The sequence below is a fragment of the Euprymna scolopes genome, chromosome 2, assembly GCF_053919585.1.
Source record: "Euprymna scolopes isolate OS-2025 chromosome 2, ASM5391958v1, whole genome shotgun sequence".
Classification (NCBI taxonomy): Eukaryota; Metazoa; Mollusca; class Cephalopoda; order Sepiida; family Sepiolidae; genus Euprymna; species Euprymna scolopes.
Genome location: NC_136483.1, coordinates 203,662,449 through 203,684,262, shown reverse-complemented (window position 1 = coordinate 203,684,262; position 21,814 = coordinate 203,662,449). Strand labels below are relative to the sequence as shown.

The 21,814-nt window shown below is 38.0% G+C and overlaps 1 protein-coding gene across 1 annotated transcript in view; it reads right to left on the bottom strand.

The window, feature by feature from the left end:
- Nucleotides 1–16,266, bottom strand: part of LOC145302323 (trafficking protein particle complex subunit 5-like) — a 41,107-nt gene extending 24,841 nt beyond the window's left edge. The window contains exons 1-2 of the mRNA XM_080144647.1: nt 16,112–16,266; nt 13,143–13,231 (exon numbers count right to left, since the gene is read on the bottom strand). Of these exons, the coding sequence (XP_080000773.1) occupies nt 13,143–13,231; nt 16,112–16,174 (152 nt within the window). The 5' untranslated portion in view covers nt 16,175–16,266. The remainder of the gene's footprint in view (nt 1–13,142; nt 13,232–16,111) is intronic.
- Nucleotides 16,267–21,814: the final 5,548 nt, after the last annotated feature.

Here is a 21,814-nt window from a genome sequence, read left to right as displayed (position 1 = left end):
TTTTCTCCAAGAAAAGATTTTTTAACCGTATAATTGTTAGGTGAAGTACAAGATTTTTGTTTTCTTTTTTGTAACCATATTTTTTTTTTTCTTGTTTTTTATTTTCAAGACTTGTTGTTCAGTCAAGTTCTTTTGGTGGCACTGTCCATTTGTACATCTCCAGGAGAAACCATCCTTTACACACAATCTTTTTCTTAAGTAAACATTTGTGCTTACAATTGTTGCACCTCATTTTTTTGGGACAGCAATTTCTTCTGACAATACGAGATTGTCTGCATCAATGTTTTCATTTCTTTTTCTAACATGTATAGATTTATTTTCTTGCTCGTCATTTTTCTGTTTGGCGAGTTTGAAAATATATAAAAAATAAATAATAAATAACTAATCAGAAAATAAAAAGTCACCTTAATATCACCTTTAAAATTAGTAAAAACATAACAGAAAAAAATTAAATAAAATAAAATGTCGAGTTAGTGTTTCAACATTCTAACGACGCTCGGCTGACACCGATGATTGCCAGTCTCGCCCGATCCATGCTTGACGGGAATTCACGAGAATTTGGGTCAAATTATGCAAGAGTACCAAAATTAAAAAAACAAAACAAAACGGTTTCTAAATTTTTGAGATGAGCATTGATATGTTCCCATCTTGGTTGTTATTCTCTCAACGTTTTGGTTGATATAATCTCCGGCCTTCTTCATGTGTATCTTTACAATGGCTCTTGTTGGTGAATGGTGAAAATGTTTTCATTCTTTTTTTAATGAACTATAGTCATTAGAATTCAAATGTGTTTTTGAATTCAAAGATTTGATCCATATCTTTTACAGCATGTTAACCTCTTAGATCATTTAATTAAAAAAACCCAAAAAACCTTCCATTTCATGAAAAACATCACACATCTGAATTAAATTAATTAAAAAAAAAAACCCAACAAAACAAAAAAAAATAACTTCCATCATATATCTGAATTCTAACAACTATTGTTCATTGGAAAAAAAGGTCAGAGGTTACACTGGTCGAAGCGTTATTAGAATAAAAACCAGGATAAAAACAGTAATCTGAGCAATTAAAAATATACATAAAAAACTATTGTTTAATTTTTAAGACGAGAAATATTAATTTAGATTATTCAGATGACTATTTTAATCTTTGTTTTTTTTTCATGTTTTCACTGATGTAAACTTGATTCATGCTGTCAGATATCATCCCTCAAACAGACCCTCCTTTCGAGACATCTCTGATGGTTTGGTCATACTCTGCACCGGCAACCAGATGACCTCATCCATGCCACCATCAACCCAGCCCCACTCCGGGGTTGGAAGAAACGACACAGTGGTCAACTGAAAATCTAGCTCAGTACAGTGAAGCAAGATGCCTATCTGATTCTGTGTTCTGACCTCTACAGAGTGCGCTGCTAGAACCGCAAATGGTTGGACCTGATATCAACTGCAGCTTCAAACCAACATACCTGGGCGGCATCTATACAAGATGCAGAGTATTCAGTTGGAGGAGTTGGTTCCACCATACCATTGTGAACGCTGACACATCAACAATAAAAACAACAACAACAACTATCATCTTCATATGCATTTTTCTGAAGTTTGAAATTTTTATGTCAAAGTCAGGAACCTAGACGTAATTTCCAACTAAGCCTTTGTTTAATCTATGAAGGTAGATTATTCTCATTCTGTCGAGCATGATTTGTTACAATTGTTACTTATTTTTTTTGTTAATCTTAGTTCTTGTAGTAAGGATTGAACCTTCAACCTCTGTAGATTGTCACTTAAAATTGATTAGTGATTCCAATACAATTATTGATTCTGTTCTAGATTCCAATTTCAATACAATTATTGATTCAAATTCTTTTAAATTTTTAAATATTAGTTAGTTTCACAAAGGAGTCACCATTTATCAAGGCCCGAAGGCCACTCGCAGGTAAGGATTAAAGAGTGTACAGTAGTCACTGGGACAATATCATAATAATCGTTAGTAGTGAAAACTTAATAAAGACGGCTCATCAAGAACTTATTTACGTGGGAAAGAGGTTGAAGGAAAGAGAAAAAGGCATCCTTCAATTTATTTTAAAAGGCATCCTTCACTTTATTTTAAAAGGCATCCTTCACTTTATTTTAAACTCTGTTAAGGCAGGATAAGGTCTTTCTAGCAGCTTCTGCCCAGATGTGGCAACAGTACTCCATCCTAGGACGTATTTGGCTCTTATATAAGTAGAGAATTGCATTGGCAGTGAGATATCTATTGAAACGGTAGAAGAATCCCACCATTTTTCCAGCAACCTAGGCAACAGATTTGATGTACGTGTTCCATTTCAGATCAAGAGTAAAGGTCAGACCCAGAAGTTTGTCAAAACAAAGAGCCTCCCCAATACAAGAGCCATTCATTTAAATTGATGTCAGACGGGGATCAGTGTTGATAATGTAAATTGTTTGTTTGTTTGTTTTTGTTTTAAGGCATATCAACCCTTTTCAGGTTATTTAATGCCGAATCCAGTGATTTTGAAGAACAGTTTTTTAATAGAGTATATTTGTTTTTTTAAATCGGTTTCTATTTAACCCATAGTTGGGACCTTAACAGGTACTACCACTCCGGGTCAGAGTGGACCTGGGAGCAATGGCAATTAAAGGGTGGCTCCACACTCCCCAAAGCCCGCAAGCTGGGGCCTCACCATCAGATATAGTTTAAGGTCATATCCAGGACCGATGATGTAAAGATAGAAACTTGGTTTGTACCATGTGCTCAAAATCAGAGGAGAGAGAATCAAAGAGAACTTGGTCATTTATGACCTTTGAAGTGTTGCCATAGATGTTAGTGTCATCAGCATAAATGTTTATGAATGATCTTAGGATGTGATTTAGGAGATCATTAATGTAGATCAGGAAGAGAGTTGGACTCAGGATGGACGCCTGATGGACATCAGCATTAATACTGTGAGCTGATTTCTATCCATCAACTATTACTTTTCTGAACATATCAGAAAGAAATGATTTAATAATTGAGAAGACATTTCTAGCTATATCGCAGCTTATGGAGTAAATCATTGTGGAGTAAATCTTTATGCCATACCCTATCAAATATGTCAAGAGCAATTGCCCTAAAAAGGAAGCTTCCATTGAGAGATTCGCTAATCCTATGAAATATAACTGTTAGCACATCTGTAGATCTAGCAGAATGAAAACCATATTGCACGTCGATAAGGTTATTTTTGCTGAGGTGGTTGACTACTCCTCTATTTCACACAGATTCCAACAACTTACTCATGGTTGGTCTATATTGAGAGAGAGAGAGACAGAGAGAGAGAGAGAGAGAGAGAGAGAGAGATAAGTGATCACCTGAATTTTTAATTACGGGACATACTGATGTTTTTTTAGAGTGTTTGGAAGCAATTCTCCTTAAGACAATGCTTTAACAGCTTTGTAAGTATGGAAGTTGGTTCTGGTTGAAACTTTTTCAGTAGTATAATTGGAATGCTGTCGGGGCCAGTTGCTTTACTGGAATCAAGGTGTTTGATTAGCTTAGCAAGATCATGTACAGATATTTCTATGCTGCATAGCATGTTTTCTGATACAGGAGGAAATACGGAGAGTTGGCGATCTTGATCGCATAGAGTAGAATTAGCTGCAAAGTTCTTGGCAAAGAGTTTGACTTTGTCTGATGCTGACGAGATTACCTCAGATCCATTGATGATGGTTAGAATGTTCAGGACCCCGTTTGCTAAACTGGTGGGAACCAAGCCACTGCTCAGCTACTTTGGACTTAACAGATTGAGCACATACAACTCTTTTACAGTGGTTGTTGGCAGTCCTGAAAGTGGTTTTCGTCTCAGTACATCCATTATGTTGGAAGCAATGGAAAAAGTGTTTTCTGCATGCAATGGCAGCAACACATTCTGGAGAGAACCATAGCTTGCTGTTAGGTTTTTGCTGGAATTTTTTTTAAGGGTATGAAGCAGTCTATACTTACAATTAACCATTCCATCAGGTATGATACTAGAGAGGACACATTCTTTTTAAACATTGGAAGCAGAGGCAGATCTGATATAAATGTACGAAAGCTATCCCAGTCAGTCATAGAGTATTGATATACTGTACAATGGAGAGGTATGTCTGAGGACATATTACATTTCGTTTTTATCTTAACTCATACAATCAAATTGTTGGAAGATCTCAGTGGAGACAGAATGGAGGAAGAACATAACTTAGGGAAAGTTGTGAGAAAAAGATCTACGAGACTTTGCATACTGACCATCAGAGCACACGGGTGGGTTCGTGAAGTTAGGTCATAAGCAATGGAGAAATCATGACAGCATCTCCCCCTCATCATCTCTTATTTGAGTGGGCTAACCATTCCACATTGTGAACATTGAAGTCTCCACAGACGTGAATGTTAGCTAAAGAATGAGCAGACAGGATGTGGTCAATTTTCTTAGATATGCTCTTAAAGATAGTAACTCTGCTGTTGTGGGGGCAATAGAGGGCAAATATAAATGCAGTGGTGTAAGTGTAACCCAGAAGCACATATAGGGTAATTTACGTCTTCTCTAGAGATGTCTCTACCAGATGGAAACCATCTCTAATGTAGACAAATATTCCATGCCCATGTCGATCTTGGGGGTCAGATTTGGATGTTAAGTTAGAATATCCTTTAATTACAAACTTATCTAGAGAAATAGTGGGTCCAATGTTAGTTTTGCTGAGGAATAATAGGTCTGGTTTAGTCTCCTATAATTGGGTTTCAACCTCTGGAAAGTTAGAACGTAGACCTCTTATGTTGGAAAAGGCGACATGGTACTGGGGGGTCTATGTAGGAAGTTGGAGTTCCGAGTTTAATCATGGACTTTTTCTGAAAACTTTTTATGATAGTTCTGGGATTTGTGAAACAGATCAATACACTTGGTTAGAGCAGGGCAGAGAGGGAAAGTAAGGGGGGGAGGGGGGAAAGTGAAGAAATATTTTTTTTGTAGCCCATGATGAAGTAAAGCCATAACAATTACCCACTAATATGGCATAGAGAAGCCCCACCAGAAACTACTGCATGGTTCAGAATCCATTCACCAAATGGCAATACAGCAATCCTAGTACTTTGCACCTGCTGATAGGATGGTCTCCTTAATGGAGAGTCCAAGGTTCGGGTCCCTGACTATCAGGTAGATAACGTCAGCTAGTTAAAACGTTCACCTCCAGCACCCTTATTAGTGACATGACTACAAGGATAGACATAGAAAATCTTCGACATATCAGGCAATTGCTCATACAAAAATGCTGCCGACTTAGAATATAACATTTACCGTAAAAACCTATGTAATATTTGCATATATTTTCACAAATGTAGAAATACACTTGTATTTGGAGTGATCTATAAATATTAGTTTTACTGGTAGTTTAAAATCATTAAATATTCATTTTATCATTAGTACCAGCAGTGGAAACTTAAGTTTTCAAAAAAAAAGTTTTCGGTATTGGAAAAAAATGCACTAATTTTTTTTATTCTGATTAATTATCCCACTAGAATTGATCATTAATCAAAATATCATTAGCAGTTGTGCCAACACATACAGACAATTCTCATATGAATTTTAAGAGCTTTAAACCTAAACTTGTTTCACATGTGCAATATTACTACTTAATAAAGTGACCAATCATAGCTAAGGGTGATCCAAAAACTCCTTTTTCAGTAGCTACTACACTGACGTGTAGGGGAAGGCATGACCACTTATTCTTGAGCTTTCATCTTATAATGCTGAGTGGCAAAGACGGCATCAGATTTTTTTTTTTTTTTTTTTTTTTTTTAATTCAATTTTCACCCCAAACAAGGCACAGTGCCACTTTGAAGCAGGGGGCTACTATTAGGGAATTAATTAGCGGGGTCATTATGAAGGGAGAAGAGTAGAAAGATGTTTGTTAACATTACACTTGAACTTCTGCATATCATTGCAGTTGGGAAAGCAGAATCCCGGAAGGGAGTTCCAAAGACCCGCAGTTCTGGGGAAGAAACTATTGGAGTAACAGGCTTTCTTGCACCTAGGGATCTCCACTGTAAAGGGATGAGACTTAGTAGCTTGTCGGGTTTGTCGGGGGTAGTTACGTCGGGGAGGTACAAGTGTTTGCAGTTCGTCAGAGCATTCACCATTAAAGTATTTGTAGAACAGGCAGAGGGATGCAACATCTCGTCGATGGGACAGAGGTTGAAGCCCAGATGACAGTTCAGGACCTATCAGGTTTGCGACTCTTTTTTGAACCCTGTCCAGGAGCGAGAGACAAGCAGCAGATGCACCAGCCCAGATGTGACAACAGTACTCCATACATGGGCGAATGGTTGCCTTATAGAGGTATAGGATACTGGCAGGCGTAAGTAGTTTTCTAGCACGGTAGAGGGAGCCAACCTTCCTTGCAGCAGCCTTGGCAATGCTCTCAATGTATCTATTCCAGTTCATATTCCCTGTAAACGTTAGGCTGAGGAGTTTAAAAGAAGTACTTTCAGGCAATGTGTTCTTGGCCATTGCTATTGGTGGTAGAGAAGGTTTCTTGTAGTTATTGAAGGAAACAAGCTTAGTCTTAGCAGCATTGAATGAGACCAACCATTTTTGTCCCCATTCCACTACGGATTGGAGGTCATCCTCTAGTGTTTCTGCCATTTTCTTGGATATGTGTTCATTTGTTTTCCCCTCATATCTGTTATAGAGAGTGGTGTCATCGGCAAATATACCCATCTCCGAAACAATATTATCAGGGAGGTCGTTTATGAATATCAGGAACAATAGAGGTCCAAGGATAGACCCCTGAGGCACTCCCGCATTTATGTCATATTGTTTGGATGTACGTCCGTCGAGGACAACTTTGATTTTTCTATTACTTAAGAAGGATTTAATTACGTTATGAATTCTTCCAGTGATTCCATATGATCTAATTTTCCTTAGAAGACCATCGTGCCATACCCTGTCAAAAGCCTTAGATATATCAAGGGCCACCGCTCTACCCTCCCCTGTTTTATCCAATGAACGGTATATACGTTCAGAAACTACAGTTAAGATATCTGCTGTTGAACGGGCTTGCCTGAATCCATATTGTTTGTCAGTCAAGAGTTTAGCAGCTGTTAGGTGCTGGACTAGGGCTTTATTAACTAAGGACTCAAATATTTTGGCGAAAAGCGGGAGGAGGCTAATGGGGCGATAATTTAGTGGGTCAGTTCTTTCACCAGAATTCTTGAAGACTGGTACCACAGAGGCGGTTTTCCAGCAGTCGGGAAAACAAGATTCGTTAAGGCATTTATTGTAAAGTTTGGACAGAACTGGAGCAACCTCGGCAGAGCATTTTTTTAATAGCACAGCCGGGATGAGATCTGGTCCACATGCTTTAGAGGTGTCTAGGTTTTTTATAATAGCATGTACCTGAGAAGGGGTGATTTTCAAGTCGTCAAGTGTGGCGTCTGTTCGCAGAGGAAAATCAGGGAGTGAGTGGTGTACCGAGTTCAGTGTGGAGTTTGAGGCAAACCGACTGGCAAGCAGATTTGCCTTGTCGGTTGCCGTGCAAGCAACCTCATGATTGTTTGTTAGTGGGGGAATAATTGACTGTCCATTATTAACTACGCTGTTGTAGATTTTCCAAAAATCCCGAGTTCCTAATTTCTGTGCTTCGATGCGCTTTCTGGTGGTTTCAGAGTAATCTGACTTAGCTGTGTCTATCACTCTCTTACAATTATTTCTAGCTTCTATAAACTTCTGTTTATTTGAGCTGGACTTATGTCGGTTGAATCTGCGGAACGCATGCTGCCTTTGACAAATGGCAGCTGCACAAGCAGAAGTAAACCATTGGGGGGAGTGGGGCTTGCTATAGTATTTCCGTGCGGGAACATGTGCTTCAATAGCAGTTTTGAACCATTCAGTTGTCTCATTTGCACACTGTTCCGCTGGAAAAGTAAAGATATTTTGCCATGGGGCATCTCTGATGAGCTCCCTGATGGCTTCCCAATCAGCCTTTTTGTAATACCTCGTTGTTTTGAGTAGTGGGTCTTCAGTTTTAGGGCGAGAATTTAGGCTGATTTCTACCATTATCACAGCGTGATCAGCATTCCCGAGTGGGCTATGGGCATTTGTTGTACAGTCATTGGGAACTGTTGTCAGAAAGAGATCTAGAAGTGAGGCATGTTGATCGTGCTGGTCTGGGAAACGTGTCGGAAATGTAACCATCTGAGATAGGGAATGAGATATAGAGAAGCTATATGTGGCGCTACCAGCTACGTCTGTGTGATTTGAGAATCCTAGCCAGTTACTGTGGTGGACATTGAAGTCACCAAATACATGTATTTGTGCGCTAGTATCGAGGGAGAGTGCTATATCTATGCTGTCTGAGACTTTGTTTATTAGGGTACAGTCTTGGTTTGAGGGAGAGCGGTAGAGAAAATATAAGTAGCTAATATTGTGTTGCATATTTAGTCTGAAGCACATAAAGGCCTGGCCCTCTGATTCTAGTTTTATTTCTCTAGTTAGGGGGAGGGTGTTTCGAATATAGACTCCAAGTCCATGCATATGTCTGTCCGAGTCCTTACGGTAGAGTGGGAGATAACCAGGCATGTTAAAGTGGTTAGAGGGTATGGAGGAGTGAAGGTTAGTTTCACTTAATGTTAAGATATCCGGGGTGTTTACAAGGAGAAATGACTCAACATCATCTAAGTTAGTTCTAAGCCCGCGGATATTAGTAAATGCAAGCCTCAAGGGAGGAGGCAGGTTGGTTTTCTTTGAGTTTGGTCCTGGTTTAAACGTAACTTTTGCTTGAGCTGTCATTTCATTTTATTTTATTTAAAAGTTTCAGTTAGGGTGGATGAGTGAGGGGGTGCTGGACAAGTAGTTGTTCATATCTGATTTACCTCTGCACTCCATGTTTAAAAAGGAAGTGTCCTCTATAGTATCAGATCTGACCGAATGGTTAATTGTAGGCATAGACCAATTCATACCTTCAAAAAAATTCCAACAAAAACCTAACAGCCAGCCATGGTTCTCCCCAGAATGTGCTGCTGCTATCGCGCACAGAAATCACTTTTTCCATAACTACCAACGTAATAGATGCATTGAGATTAAAGCTGCTTTCAGGACTGCCAGCAACCACTGTAAAAGAGTAATAAAAAATGCAAGAGAGCTATATGCCCAGTCTGTTAAATCCAAGGTAGCTGATCAACGGCTTGGTTCCCACCAGTTTTGGCAAATAACAAATAGGATCCTGAACAGAAGTGTGCGTTCTATCCCAACCATTATCAATGGACCAGAGGTTATCTCGTCAGCGTCAGACAAGGCCAAACTATTTGCAAAGAACTTTGCAGCTAATTCTACCCTATGCGACGAAGGCCATCAACTCCCCATATTTCCTCCTATAACACAGAACAAGCTAGGTAATATACAAATATCCGTGCATGAGGTCGCCAAGCTAATAAAAAACCTAGATTTCAGTAAAGCAACTGGCCCTGATGGCATCCCAATTATAGTGTTAAAAAAGCTTCAACCAGAACTTGCTCCCATACTTACGAAACTATTTAAGCGCTGCCTTAAGGAGAAGTGCTTTCCGACCCCCTGGAAGACCTCATCAGTTTGCCCTGTATTTAGAATTCAGGTGATAAGTCATCTCCCTCTCAATACAGACCAATAAGTCTTCTCTGTGTTATGAGTAAGTTACTGGAATCAATATTAAATAGAGAAATAGTCAACCACCTCAGCAGAAACAACCTTCTTAGTGACACACAATATGGTTTCCGCTCTGCAAGATCTACCGCAGATGTGCTGACGGTTATATCCCACAGGATTAGTGAATCTCTTGACAAAGGCTTCCTTTCTAGGGCAATTGCTTTTGACATATCAAAGGCCTTTGACAAAGTATGGCATAAGGGTCTACTTCACAAGATTTCCAGCTACAGTATAACTGGAAATGTTTTCTCAATCATTAAATCATTTCTCTCCGATAGGCTCATAAGAGTAGTGGTAGATGGACAAAAATCGGAGGCCTGCAATATAAATGCTGGAGTCCCTCAGGGGTCAATCCTCGGCCCAACTCTCTTCCTGATCTACATCAATGACCTCCCTAAACACATACTTAAATCATTCGTTGACATCTATGCTGATGACACGACCATCTACGGCAACACATCAAAGGCTGTAAATGACGAAGTTCTCTTGGATTCTCTCTCCTCTGATCTCGAGTGCGTGGTTCAGTGGGGGAAGATGTGGCTAGTTACCTTTAATGCATCTAAAACCAAACTCCTATCCTTACATCATCAACGCTCTGATCCCCAGCTGGCATCAATTGTGATGGATGGCTCTCGTCTGGGTGAGGCCCCGTGTTTTGACAAGCTTTTGGGTTTGACCTTTACTCCTGATCTGAAATGGAACACGTACATCAAGTCTGTTGCCAAGGTCGCAGGAAAGATGGTGGGATCCTTCTACCGCTCCAGAAGATATCTCACTACTGATGCAATTCTCTATCTATATAAAAGCCAAGTACGGCCAAGGATGGAATACTGTTGCCATATCTGGGCAGGAGCTGCCAAAAACAGCCTATCATGCCTTGACAGAGTACAAAATAGACTTCGTGGTTTAGTGGGGGATGCCCTTTTCTCTACCCTGCAACCCCTCTCCCACAGAAGAGACGTTGCGAGCCTATCCTTGTTTTATCGTTATTTTCATGGCAGGTGCTCGTCTGAACTCCAATCCCTGGTCCCCCCTCGCCAAACTTTCACGAAAAACACCCGTCTAGCTGAATCCACTGTGAAAAATTTCCCCCACTCTATATCTGTGCCTAAATCAAAACGCGGATTTCATGAGCAAAGCTTCTTTCTTAGAACTGCACGCCTGTGGAACTCTGTTCCGTCTGCCTGCTTCCCTCCGGACTACAACTTGGATGTCTTCAAGTCTAATGTTAACAAATTCCTAATGAACCGCCCCCCTAATTAAACACTTCATAAAATCTCCTCACTAACGTGATGTACTTGCAATAACCCTTATCCCTGAGTGGCTTCCGGGCCTTGATAAGTGGTGATCACTGTGTAAAAAAAAAAAAAAAAAAAAAAAGAATACCAGACATGCAATACAAGTAGACCATCAGCTGTCCTCACCCACAGGATTGTGGCCTCAGGAAAGCCCACCGGGGATGAGTGCAGGGTCCCTTTCCATGCGCGACATGGCACTACAAACATCCCGATATTTTACAACTGTTGATGGAGCAGCCGCTCTAAGCGCTACCAAAGAGTTAGGGCTCCTGTACTATCAGTCGGAAACAGCAGCCAGGAACTGTCAATCCGGTACCCTCAATCCATTAGGCAAAGCCAGCCCAGTCCAACTGCACTGACATATATGGCACTGAAGCACCCCACTGTGTCCAGTTTAGGGGGATGGGATGTGGCAGGAGTGGGGAAAAGCGGCGTTCATTACCCTAGTCAGGAAACAAGGTCAACCACTGGGTGATTCAAGCGAGTCCCTGTGATAGTACCTCTACGCCTGGCCAATAGGCAAAGAAGGAGTATGAAAGCCGAGCGATAGACAGAGTCTATCTCCTCCTTAAGCAGTTTAGGTTTGCCAACCGGTGATTTGTTTGAGTCACCAGCTCTAGGAAGGTTGTCATCCAGGACTGAAGAGACCTCCCTCCCCTAGGTTTAGTTTCAGAGTTTTCCTTCTCCTAGACGGATGGCCTGGGAAGACCTACGGGTCCATCAGCTCCGAGGGGGTTCGCCCCGCGTCTGGGTCCTAATCCAGGTATTTCTGCGACCCCGCATGGGTAGTTATACCATACAGATACCATTTTTTAACTTTTAATTTGATTGTGGATTGAAACCTGGTCTCCCAGCTCATTAGCAAACATTCTGACCATATTATGCCATATACGTTTATAAAGTTTGATATGCTTATATATTTGTATGTACAGGATTCACTCCTAAACTAAGTAATTGATCATTATGAATTTTGGAACACAACTACTATGTGTAAGGGATCAAAATGTGGGTTATATTTAGTTCAATTTAGTTTTATGCAAAGTAGGTAAAAAGAGTGAAAGCCCTTTGTGAATATTCAGATACTGCTTATTTTTTTTTACAACATTTTAACGACATTTTTACAACATTTTAATGACAGGTACCAATTAATAAACATTCCATAAATGTGAATTTATTGGCGTATTTTAAAGGGGTTTTAGGAGATATATAGACACAACTTCCTATGTGAAATTTCAGATTTGCATTAAATTTGATCCATAGTCATTAAAAACACTAAGCAAAATTTTCCATTTTTGCTTAAAACACCTAAGGTCTTACATTTTATAAAATTAAAATCATGTAATGGATTTTGATCTAAATTGGAATACAGATTCTAGACATAAGGTTTAGTAGCGTTTATATGTGTGGATTGAAACTTTGTAAAGGGACATAAAAATGATGCCAAACTTCTTTTTAAGAATTTATTTTACTTGTGCTGGGACAGGTGATGATTTCCAACAGGAATGAAACTTAGACACCGCCATGTAGTTTACTTGCTACAGATATATATTCATACATCTGAAGAAGGTCGGAGGTTCTATCGATCAAAATGCGAAACAACCAAAAATGTAATCTGAATAATTCAAAAAAACTTTTCATTGCTTAAAATTTACATTTGTTGGCCTGTCATCATTTGATTTGTTTTTTTTTTTATTTTTTTTACAGCATATTAAGCTCTCAAGTAATTTAATACAGAGATAAAATAACTTTAAAAGTCACTTTCTAAACAGGAAATCATTTGTGTAAATATGCATTTGCACCTGCCAGTTCTTATTGTTTTACATTTTATTTTATTTTCAAGAAAAAAAAACATTTTCAGGAATCAAAAAAAAGGAAGTGGAGATGGTCCAAATAAAATTTGGGCAACCACATCCATAACCCTGTTTTCATCGTGCACCACATTTATTTTTTCATTTAGATTTAATTTATTAAAAGAAATATTAAATTCCGTGAACTCTGAAAAATATTCCCATCCACTTTCGAATGAAAACTAATATGTAGCACATACAAATTAGTATGAGAAGGTGATTTCATAATTCCAAGTTAAACATCTAAAATTTTGAATCAGATTTGAATGTTTGAGTTACCGATTCCACGTATACAAACAAATGCCAACTTACCTGTTTTGCAACTCTGGAACAGTGTAGACACGATTCTGACAGTATTGGACAATCTCGGAAAACAACAGAGCAAAGGTGGCAATATTCACCTGAAAAAGAGATCATTGCCATTGTAGGACGAAAACACTTAAAACTAGAATTCATTTATGGCTTGTCATAGCAATATTTAATGTTTTTTTTTGTTTTTTAACTCACGTTCACCATTAACAAGACATATTGCCACTTGGACGTAAGGGGGGGGGGATACTATTTGGAACCATGCCTAGATGACGTTGGCTTACGTTACATTTAAATTTCTGCATATCAGTACAGCCAGGGAAGCAGGTAGCAGGAATGAAATTCCAAAGTGTAGCTGTTTAAGTGAAGAAATTATTAAAATAGAAAGCTTTCTGACATTTAGGGACCTCAACAGTGAAGAGGTGTGATTTTGTTGCTAAGCAGGTTTGTCAGAGATATGTACATCGAGGGGGCACAAGTTTAACAAGGTCATTAGTGCACATTCCATTAAAATATTTGTAAAACAGGCACAGAGATGCAACATTGTGGTGATAGGACAGGGGTTGGAGGCTAGTTGACAATGGAAACTCTTTTTCGTACCCTAGGAAAAGGCTCGTGGTAAATGCACCAGATATGGCAACAATACTGCACGGATGGATGAATGGTGGCTTTGTAGAGGACAGGATACTCGCAGGTGTGAGTAGTTTTCTAATTTGATAGATGGAACACATCTTCTTTGCAGCAGCCTTTGCAATGTACTCAATGTATTTGTTCCAGTTCATATTGCAGTTAGGCCGAAGAGTTTGAAGGAAGAATTCTCAAGTAGAGTGTTATTTGTCATGGATATTGGTGGCTGGAGAGGTGTCTTGTAATTGTTAAACATTTAATTTAGTGTGAACACCTCAGAGGAAGATTAAATTTGGACAGTATAGGAAGATGTGTGCAGAACAGGAGACTTTGATGGTATGGCCACATTGAAAGAATAAATGACAATTCTTGGGTTAACGGATGTTGAACAGTTGAGGTAAAAAGGCCAAGGAAATCATGGGAGGAAATGATACATAAGGACTTGGTTACAGATGGATTAGTTTGAAAATCGATTTTTTAAAGCCATCTAACACATGCCAGTTAGACGCTAAACATGATGATCATGATGAAAACAGACTGCCATTTTGCATTTCATAGTTAGTAAATGGAAGGAGGGGGCGGTTAATAAAAATGACTTTTCTTCTCTTTCCTTTCTCTCCAATTTACAAAACACAAAATAAAATGATATAAAGTCCTATGGGTGAGGTGCTTTCAGTAAGTTTCCAGACTTTTTTCCTATAGGCACTTTCTTTGATAGTACACACATGAAACTCTTGTCCCCTTTGAAGTAATCTCCTCTGGCTGTAATGTACTTGTTGTACCTTTCCAACAACTTCTCGAAGGCCCCATGGAAGTCTTCTTGCGCAAGCATGGCAATGATCCTTGTCACAGTCTCTTTCATCTCTTCATTTGTCTCATAACGACAACCTCTAAGATTTTCCTTGAGCTTAGAGAATAAAGAAAAGTCACAGGGAGCAAGGTCTGGACTCTAGGGAGGGTGAGGAACTATCTTGATGCCCATGACATCTTTCTTTCTGATCTTCTCTGAGCACCCTTGGAACAAATTTTGCATGAATCTTCCGCATCTACAGCCATCATGAATAATTGTGTACAGTTCCCACACTGACATCAAACTATGCACTTGTTGTCTATATAGACACACGGCTGTCCTTATTCATGAAATTCTTTATTTGGCCAATCAGTTCTGGTGTTCTGACTTCCTTACTCTTCCCACACCTCTCATCATCCCTCACAGACTCCCTGCCTTCCTTGAATCTCTTATGCCAGTCAAAAACTGATGCTTAATTCATGCAAGATGATACAAAAGCAGTCCAAAGCGTTCCATATGTTTCTGTGGCATTTTTTCCAAGTTTAAAACAGAATTTTATTGCATATTGTTCATCTAAAGTGTCCTCACATCCAGATTGCATTTTTGAAATTCACCAACTGTGATAATCAGGTACGTACAATATAATTTTTTTTCAATATTTTCATTTTTTAATATCTTTGGTAAACTGCACCGCACCGCACCGGCACCTTTAAATGAGAGCAAAATAAATAAATAAATAAAAGGGGAGATTTTACCCCCCCCCCCCAGCAAAACGACGCCGGATTGACTTGTAAACAACATTATTCAAAATGGCGACCAGTGAATTATAGATTCACTGAATTTATAAGGACGGTGACAATTTTAAATATGATTCATTCGTTCGAACCAGATCCGAATCAACTTTTTAATGGCAAAGCTTCATTTGGTATGCCATAAAAAAAAAAAAAATGAACTAATTGCAATTACCCGACGTTGACCGGAAATGTTTTCATTTTGATTCTTGTTGCATTTACATGGACCGTAAATCAGGTAGCAATGAAGTAGAATCTTATAACAAGAAAGTCAACCACTTTTTTTTTTTTTCTCTTTTAAAAAGTTGGTAATATTATACAAACACCGTGACAGCGAATTAACCCTAACCCTAACGCTGTCACGGTGTTTGTATAATAATACCAAAAAGTTTTCTGCTAATATGATACTTAAGTCTGTAATCAATGATAATTGTCGGAAGAAGGTTTAACAAACAAACAAACAAAAAGGGGGATGGGCACTCTTATACAGGTTCGTCACTATTGATCCAAATCGTCGATTATTAAGAAAAAATTGAATTGTTTCGATATCGAAAAAAACTTCAAGTTTGTTTAGATTTTTTTAATTTGATTTTCAAACGAAACAAAAATATTCTGTTAAAACGAAGTCATTTTGGCCAGCAACAACATCGATAATAGAAAGGATAGAGGATTAAACAGATATAATTTTATACATTATGTGATTTACAGAACTTTCTAATGTTCTCGTTTAATAAATGAACAGAATGAGAATAAATATGAAATACCTCTGGTCTGCCTTTTCCGAGGGGTTTGTCCAAATTTGATATTCTCTGTTTTCCACCGGACATGTTTACTACAAGGCGGTGTAAGCTGAGTAAATTCCTTCGCAAAATATCATCCTTACTGTGTGGAATTATCTCCCCTTTTAAATTTAAATTACACGAAAAAAAAATATTGTTATGCTTCCTTTTCTCCACTTGTACAGTTTAATCAAGACAGTAAAAAAAATGAAAATATCGAAAAAAAAAAAAATGCTTAAATTGTACGTATCTGTTATGAAATAAAGTTCTCCGGAAAAAAATTCACTTAATTTCATCCAGTAGTTTTTGTTTTACAGCGAAAAAACAATTTGTAATGATACTGAGCAAAATGTTCGATTTTAGGAAGAAAAACTAGTATTAAAGATGGGGAGGAGTGTCGGCGCTTTAACTAGAGTTATTTCCCCTTGGCGTGTTCTAAACTTCAAACAACAATTTTTAAAAATTCCAAGATCTGCCTTCAACGCGCTCTCCTAAAAGCGTGTTTTTCCGCTGTAAAAAAAAAAAAACAAAAAAAAAAAAACAAACAAACAAGCAACAACAAAAAAAAAATACTCGATCAAATTAAGTGGAGTTTTTTTTTTTTTCGGAGATCTTCAGTTCAAAACTGATACGTACAATATAACCTTTTTTCGATATTTTCATTTTTTAATGTCTTGATTAAACTGTACAAGTGCCTCATTTTCTTATAGTAACTTTCTTATTAAAGTGACTTTCTCTTTATTTGCTTATCCTCTCTCACGTGATCTTGCCGTTTGCTTTTTTCTTTATTTTCTTACTAGCATGGGTGCCCGGCGTTGCCCGGGTGTTTGGAGGTGTATGCTGAGCAAAAAAAAAAAAAAAAAGAAAAAAAAAAGGTCAATTTTTTTAACTTCGACCCCTATTATGACCCCTTAAAATTTATTGTTTTGGACTCAAATCAAGTTATTAAGTTTGATCTATGTCCAAGGAACCTATATCTAAAATTTCAATTGTTTAGACCCGAAATTGTTAGAGGAGTTTGGTAGAGTTCTCAAAGGTTACATTATTGAAATTTGACCCCTTAACAGCCAAATTTCTGGCCGAAAACCGATCATATAGATTTTTCCCAAATCTCAATACCCTGCATATCAAATTTCGATACTGTAGACTAAAAATTGACAGTTACTGCATAGGGAAATGTACACAGACACATAGACAGACAGACAGACAGACAGACAGACAGACAGACACACACACACACACACACACACACACACACACACGTTCACTTTTATAGATATATAGATTGGAATACTGTCTTTTTTTTTTTTTATTAACATGCATTCCTGACCACTTGCCACATTTGTTGTAAAATTCAGTTGAATAAAGTTTGGGAAAAAGGTCTTTCTGCATGCGTCTTCATTACATTACAAATATATCCTGTCAAATGGTTAGCATGAAGTTATAATTCAGAAAATGCGAGTCTTGTTCCCCACACCCTGGCTTCATAAAGATCAGTTCTATGAGTATTTACGGGGTTAGTTTAGAAAGACTAACTTACTTAGACTTAAGAACTTCCGTGTCCTGAAACGCATCAGGCAGTCAAAGTTTTTTCATTGCCTTCGATATTAATAATGATAAAAAATTAAGAATAGTAATATCAATTCTTATTAAAGGCAATATGAAATAGGAGTTGAAAAAAAGAAGTCTAAAGATGCCCTTGCAAAGAATCAATTAAATAGTTAAATTTATAAAAGTGTAGTATATGTTCTATCTTTAGTTAGATAAGAAATCCTCCTAGACTGAGTCAATTTCTATGTTTTTTTCCCCATCTAGAGTTCCCCTTTTAGAAGCTGTATTTCTCCATATGTTATGCACCTACCGTGTCTTTAACTTTGTTTCCGTGAAGTAACATATTTTAAGAACTCACAACACATAAGGGAAATATTTGATTCCAATGAGGTCGTAGAGGGAAGATGGATCAACCGGTCTCTGAATTCATGACAAAGTCAAGAGCATAGGTGGAAACGCCTTTCTCCAGCAAGAGAAAGAGTAAAAGATATGCATCAGCAGATAGTGACTACTCGGAAACAATAACAAACATTTAAAATAATAATTTTTATTAACCAGAAAAAGGATCATTTTTTTGTGTGCTATATATGTAAGTCATAGTCCTTCTTGAATGTGCACTGTCTCTCCATGTGGGGGAAATTAAAAAGATTGGGGTCCATTAATAATGCGATGAGATTTGTATTTTTTATAAGACAAAAATTCTGGAACATCATTCAAGTTGAAAAAAAATATTGCATAATTGTAAATGTGTTGCTGGAAGTTTCTAGTGACTGAAGAAATCCTCCAAGACTGAGGAAGTTATTAGTGTCAACGTAATTTAATGAAGAAAATTTTATGAATGCAAAATAGTAGGAAAAAAAAGTTTCTAAGCATAAAATATCATCCATTGTTGTTTGTGTAAGCTTCCTTAGTAAGGGATAGACTATTTCGTCCGTTTGCAGTTTTTATATGACACTTTAATTTGTGCCGCTTTTTTGTATAAGCAGTTGAGTCCACATGGTGGTAATTTCGAGCTGATTATTCAGGCTGTGGAAGGCTGGCCGGAGATTATGGAATCATTGCTGGGACTTGCGGAAAAGCTGTCTAAACTGTTTGCTTTTGGCGCAGTTTTACGTCCATTGGACAAAGTTAGATGTGAGTGACATCATGGGTGTCATTATGGTGACTTACGAAAACACTCTCGAGAATGTTTTAATTTTATACACAGGCTTTCTCAAACATTCTAACCTGTTTACTGTCTTCATACGCAAAGAGATAAAAATATAGTCTCATGGATTTGTGTGTCAAGGTGACGCATTACAGCAACATGTCTTACGCGATACGGATTTGTGTGGGTGTTTGATGACAAAATCAAATTTGTCCTGAAATGAATCGATTCTGGCTGTATAGATTCTTCTGTTTATAAATAAGAGTCTGCTCTGTTTACATGATGAGCAACTTGATTTAGCTGATCACTACAAGCTTGCCAGTACATTCATTCATTTATTTTAAAATAAGCATTTTTTCTCTTAAGAAAAATCTCAACATCTAGAAAATATGCCTCGAATGTAAGGAGTTTTTTTGGCTACTAATGAAATGGCACTTATCAAGGCAAAAACCACTCGAGCATACGGCTTAACAAGGTAGGTTGTCAGTTGAATAATGAAGAATATCATGAGACGATTGAAAATGATGAATGCAATGAATACACATGCTTGATTACATATGTAGCAGAGTGCGGACGAACATATGACAGCAGCATCAGCAGCAGCTGTATGTTAGTGATTGAGCCGTGTGCAATATGACGTTATAATTAAAAAGAAGGAAAGAAAAAGATTAAAGCAAAAAGAAAGTCATGGCCTCAAAAGGGACAAACATAGATATATTACACATGTGGCCTGAGAGCAACAGGAAAAGACGTGTCATAAATATGGTCGGGCAAAGACAGTACCTCATGTTGAATATGGCAGAGTCTTGTTAAACACATTGAAGTATGAGAAGATTTTAGAACAAGAGACAAGGCTTTATTCTGGAAGTACCTGTAAATAAATGTCTGTTGTTTCAACCAAAAAAGAATTGAGTGAAATTCTTTCCTTGTCTTTGTTTCATTACAAGGAACTCTACACGTGAACTACATTACACACATATATAAGTAAACAAACTACGTTACACACATGTATACATAATCAAACTACTTTATACACATATATAAGTAATCAAACTACGTTACACACATATATACATAATCAAACTACTTTATACACATCTATACATAATCAAACTACATTACACACATATATAAGTAATTAAACTACGTTACACACATATATAAGTAATTAAACTACGTTACACACATATATACATAATCAAACTACTTTATACACATCTATACATAATCAAACTACGTTACACACATATACACAATTAAACTACATTACATACATGTATACGTAATCAAACTACGTTACACACATATACACAATTAAACTACATTACATACATGTATACATAATCAAACTACGTTACACACATATACACAATTAAACTACATTACATACATGTATACGTAATCAAACTACATTACACACATGTACACAATTAAACTACATTACATACATGTATACATAATCAAACTACGTTACACACATATACACAATTAAACTACATTACATACATGCATATGTAATCAAACGTTGTTTATTGCATTCATTATTTTCAATTAGTTGACGTTTGTTTTGAAGGCGACCATGTTATAGTTTACAGAGAAGCAGTCCAGTGCTAGTGTATTTCACAGTTTGGGATGTTCTTAAAAATTTATCCTATCATACAAGTCACACTACGAGGGGCGTGCAATAAGTAATGCCCCTGACTCACTTCTAGTCTGATCTAGCTGAAATTTTTCACGTGCAATGATACGGGTTATGTGGCAAACTACAGCTCTGAACTAATTGTGGTTTCTAATTTACAGGTGTTTGAACTGAGTAAGGTGTGAAATTGAGCCTGTTGAATGTCGAGCAGTGATCCGGTTTTTGTATTTGAAAGGACGCACACCACAGGAGACTTTTGATGAAATGAAAGAAACTTATGGTGATAATGCCCCATCATATGACCTTGTAAAACGCTGGCATCGTGAATTCAAACATGGCCGGAAGTCTGTGGAAACAGCTCCCAGATCTGGTGAGGCATCTGTCTGTCAAGTTGAGGCTGCCATTTTAGAAGATCAGCGCATTACTATTCATCAAATAGTCCAAGATGTCAAGATTAGTACAGAGTCTGTGGAAACTATCATTCATGACCATTTGCATATGCATAAGGTGTCTGCCAGATGGATTCCCAGGTTGCTCACACCATTCCAGAAGCGAGAACGCATTGAGTGCCGGAAGATGAATTTGGAGATGTGCCAAGAAGATGAGTCAAAGTTTTTCAAAAGACTGATTACACAGGATGAAACCTGGGTCCATCACTATGGTCCAGAGACCAAAGCCCAGTAAATGCAGTGGAAGCACTTGGACTCACCACCTCCAAAGAAGGCAAGGGTGCAGCCCTCTGCTGGGAAGGTCATGCTCACAGTCTTCTGGGACCAGGACAGAGTAGTGATGACAGATTTCCTGGCAAAGGGTACCACAATTACAGGAGCCTATTATGCTTCACTTTTGAGGAAATTAAGGGAAGCTATCAAAATCAAGAGGCGGGGCAAGATCAGCAAAGGTACCCTCCTCCTGCAGGACAACGCTCCGGTCCACAACTCGCATGTCGCCAGATCAGAAGCACGGGCGTGTGGTTATGAAATCCTTCTTCATCCTTCCTACTCTCCTGACTTTGCACCCTCTGACTTTAAGCTCTTCCCAGCCATAAAGTTGTTTTTGAAAGGAAAGCGTTTCCCAGATGATGCAGCCTTGATTTCTGAAGTCATGTCATGGTTGGAGGACCAACCTGGGGTGTTCTACAAAAACGGTCTCCAGAGCTGCATCAAACGTTGGGAGAAATGCATAACTCTGGGTGGTTCCTATGTAGAGAAAGACTAATAACTGTGTCAAGTTTCGTTGCTCTACTCCTATGGGAAGTGGGTCAGGGGCATTACTTATTGCACGCCCCTCGTAAATCATAACCCAAAAAATGAGGGACTATTTTATTTAAAATTGATATTTTTGAATTTTG